A 1,269-nucleotide genomic window follows, 5' to 3' on the forward strand; every position below is an offset into this window, starting at 1 on the left:
ATCTATCATTCCGCAGCACAGGTCATCGATACACGTTTCCCTGGCAAAAAAAAGCATGAAGCTGACAACTAATCGGCATCCCGTTGCCCCAAACACAGCGGTGGGTATGATATTCAGATCTTTGAAGTCTTGCGGCCACGGGCAATCCTACTTTTTGCATTGCCCCAGAAATCAAGGGGTGCATATCTGAGTTTTCTTGGGGAGTCTTCTGGCTGGCTTAGCCCCGTGCACATGCTACCTCTGCTGACACACGCAACGAGTCAGTTGTGCCAAGACCTATTCTTTCTTCCTTTTTTGCCAGGGATGGGTGTCGGGTGGCTGCTGGCTGCGGCAGAGCTGACCAGAATCATGCTGATACACGTCGGAAAACAGACACAAGGCATTAATGTACGCGGTGCCTCCCTAACAAACAAAGCTTTCTTATCTCGAACTGAGGTATTTCTGCGATGTAGCGCATGGGCACTTGGCGCGAGACCCATCGGCCGTGTTTTGCCTTTCCCAGCTGGAACGCCTTTTGTACCATTGCAGCACCATTCAAGTCTCGTCGATCTTTACATAAGAACATTGATTTTGAATAAATACATTTCTATAGCTATACAGAATTGCCTACTGCCTAGAGTAGAATGTCGGGCCGCTGCTGGATCCGGCACTGCCAAGGGACCCGGTCAGGTACTCAAGAGCATCGAAAGGGTTGTTGCCCTCGCCGGCGCTGCCGATCTTTGAGCTGAGGACAGGCTTGTTGACGGTAGTGTGCTTGTTGGAGGAGCTGTAGAGAGACATTGTTGATGATAGTGAAGGAGCTTGGGGAAAGAACTTGGCGAAGGGGCTTGGTGAGGGGGCTCTACTTGCTATCGTGCTGTCTTGTTGTCTGGTGTGTATGATATGGATTTGAAAATACCTCTCTTTGACGCTCTTTTTATACTCGATCCCGACGACATTTCATTTTTGCCAAGACAGCCTTTTACTGTCGCATTCAGCCCCACGATCGAGCCGCCCAGCATACCTTTATACCTGCAAAAATCATCACTGATGTGTATGCGGTGCGGCGCAGCTGCAAAGGAAATCCTGTCTGAAACCGGCTGTCCGATAGAACCTTGGCATAAAAATGAGTCTTCCAGATCCTGCCGGAGTATCCATGTGGATTTTTAGGTAGGAAAAGCGCCAGTTTTGTCGCATTCAAATGGTACGAAGGAGCATTCTTGGCATTTTTCCTTCCAGGTAAGTTTTTATTTCTGAAAGCAGCAGGATCTAGCCAGTTTGTCAAACAGA

The 1,269-nt window shown here is 48.9% G+C and overlaps 1 protein-coding gene across 1 annotated transcript; it reads right to left on the reverse strand.

Annotated features, from left to right (window-relative positions):
* Window positions 1-550: 550 nt before the first annotated feature.
* On the reverse strand, window positions 551-977 carry DL89DRAFT_272167 (uncharacterized protein). The gene has a single exon (XM_040888973.1). It carries the CDS (start codon window positions 778-780, stop codon window positions 607-609), a length of 174 nt encoding a protein of 57 aa, XP_040739302.1. The 5' UTR covers window positions 781-977; the 3' UTR covers window positions 551-606.
* Window positions 978-1,269: the final 292 nt, after the last annotated feature.

The sequence above is a fragment of the Linderina pennispora genome (assembly GCF_002104995.1).
Source record: "Linderina pennispora strain ATCC 12442 chromosome Unknown DL89scaffold_81, whole genome shotgun sequence".
NCBI classification, from domain to species: domain Eukaryota; kingdom Fungi; phylum Kickxellomycota; class Kickxellomycetes; order Kickxellales; family Kickxellaceae; genus Linderina; species Linderina pennispora.

Excerpts from the sequence above, each read along its gene's own strand:
- DL89DRAFT_272167 (XM_040888973.1), bottom strand. The coding sequence starts at position 780 with ATGTCTCTCTACAGCTCCTCCAACAAGCACACTACCGTCAACAAGCCT.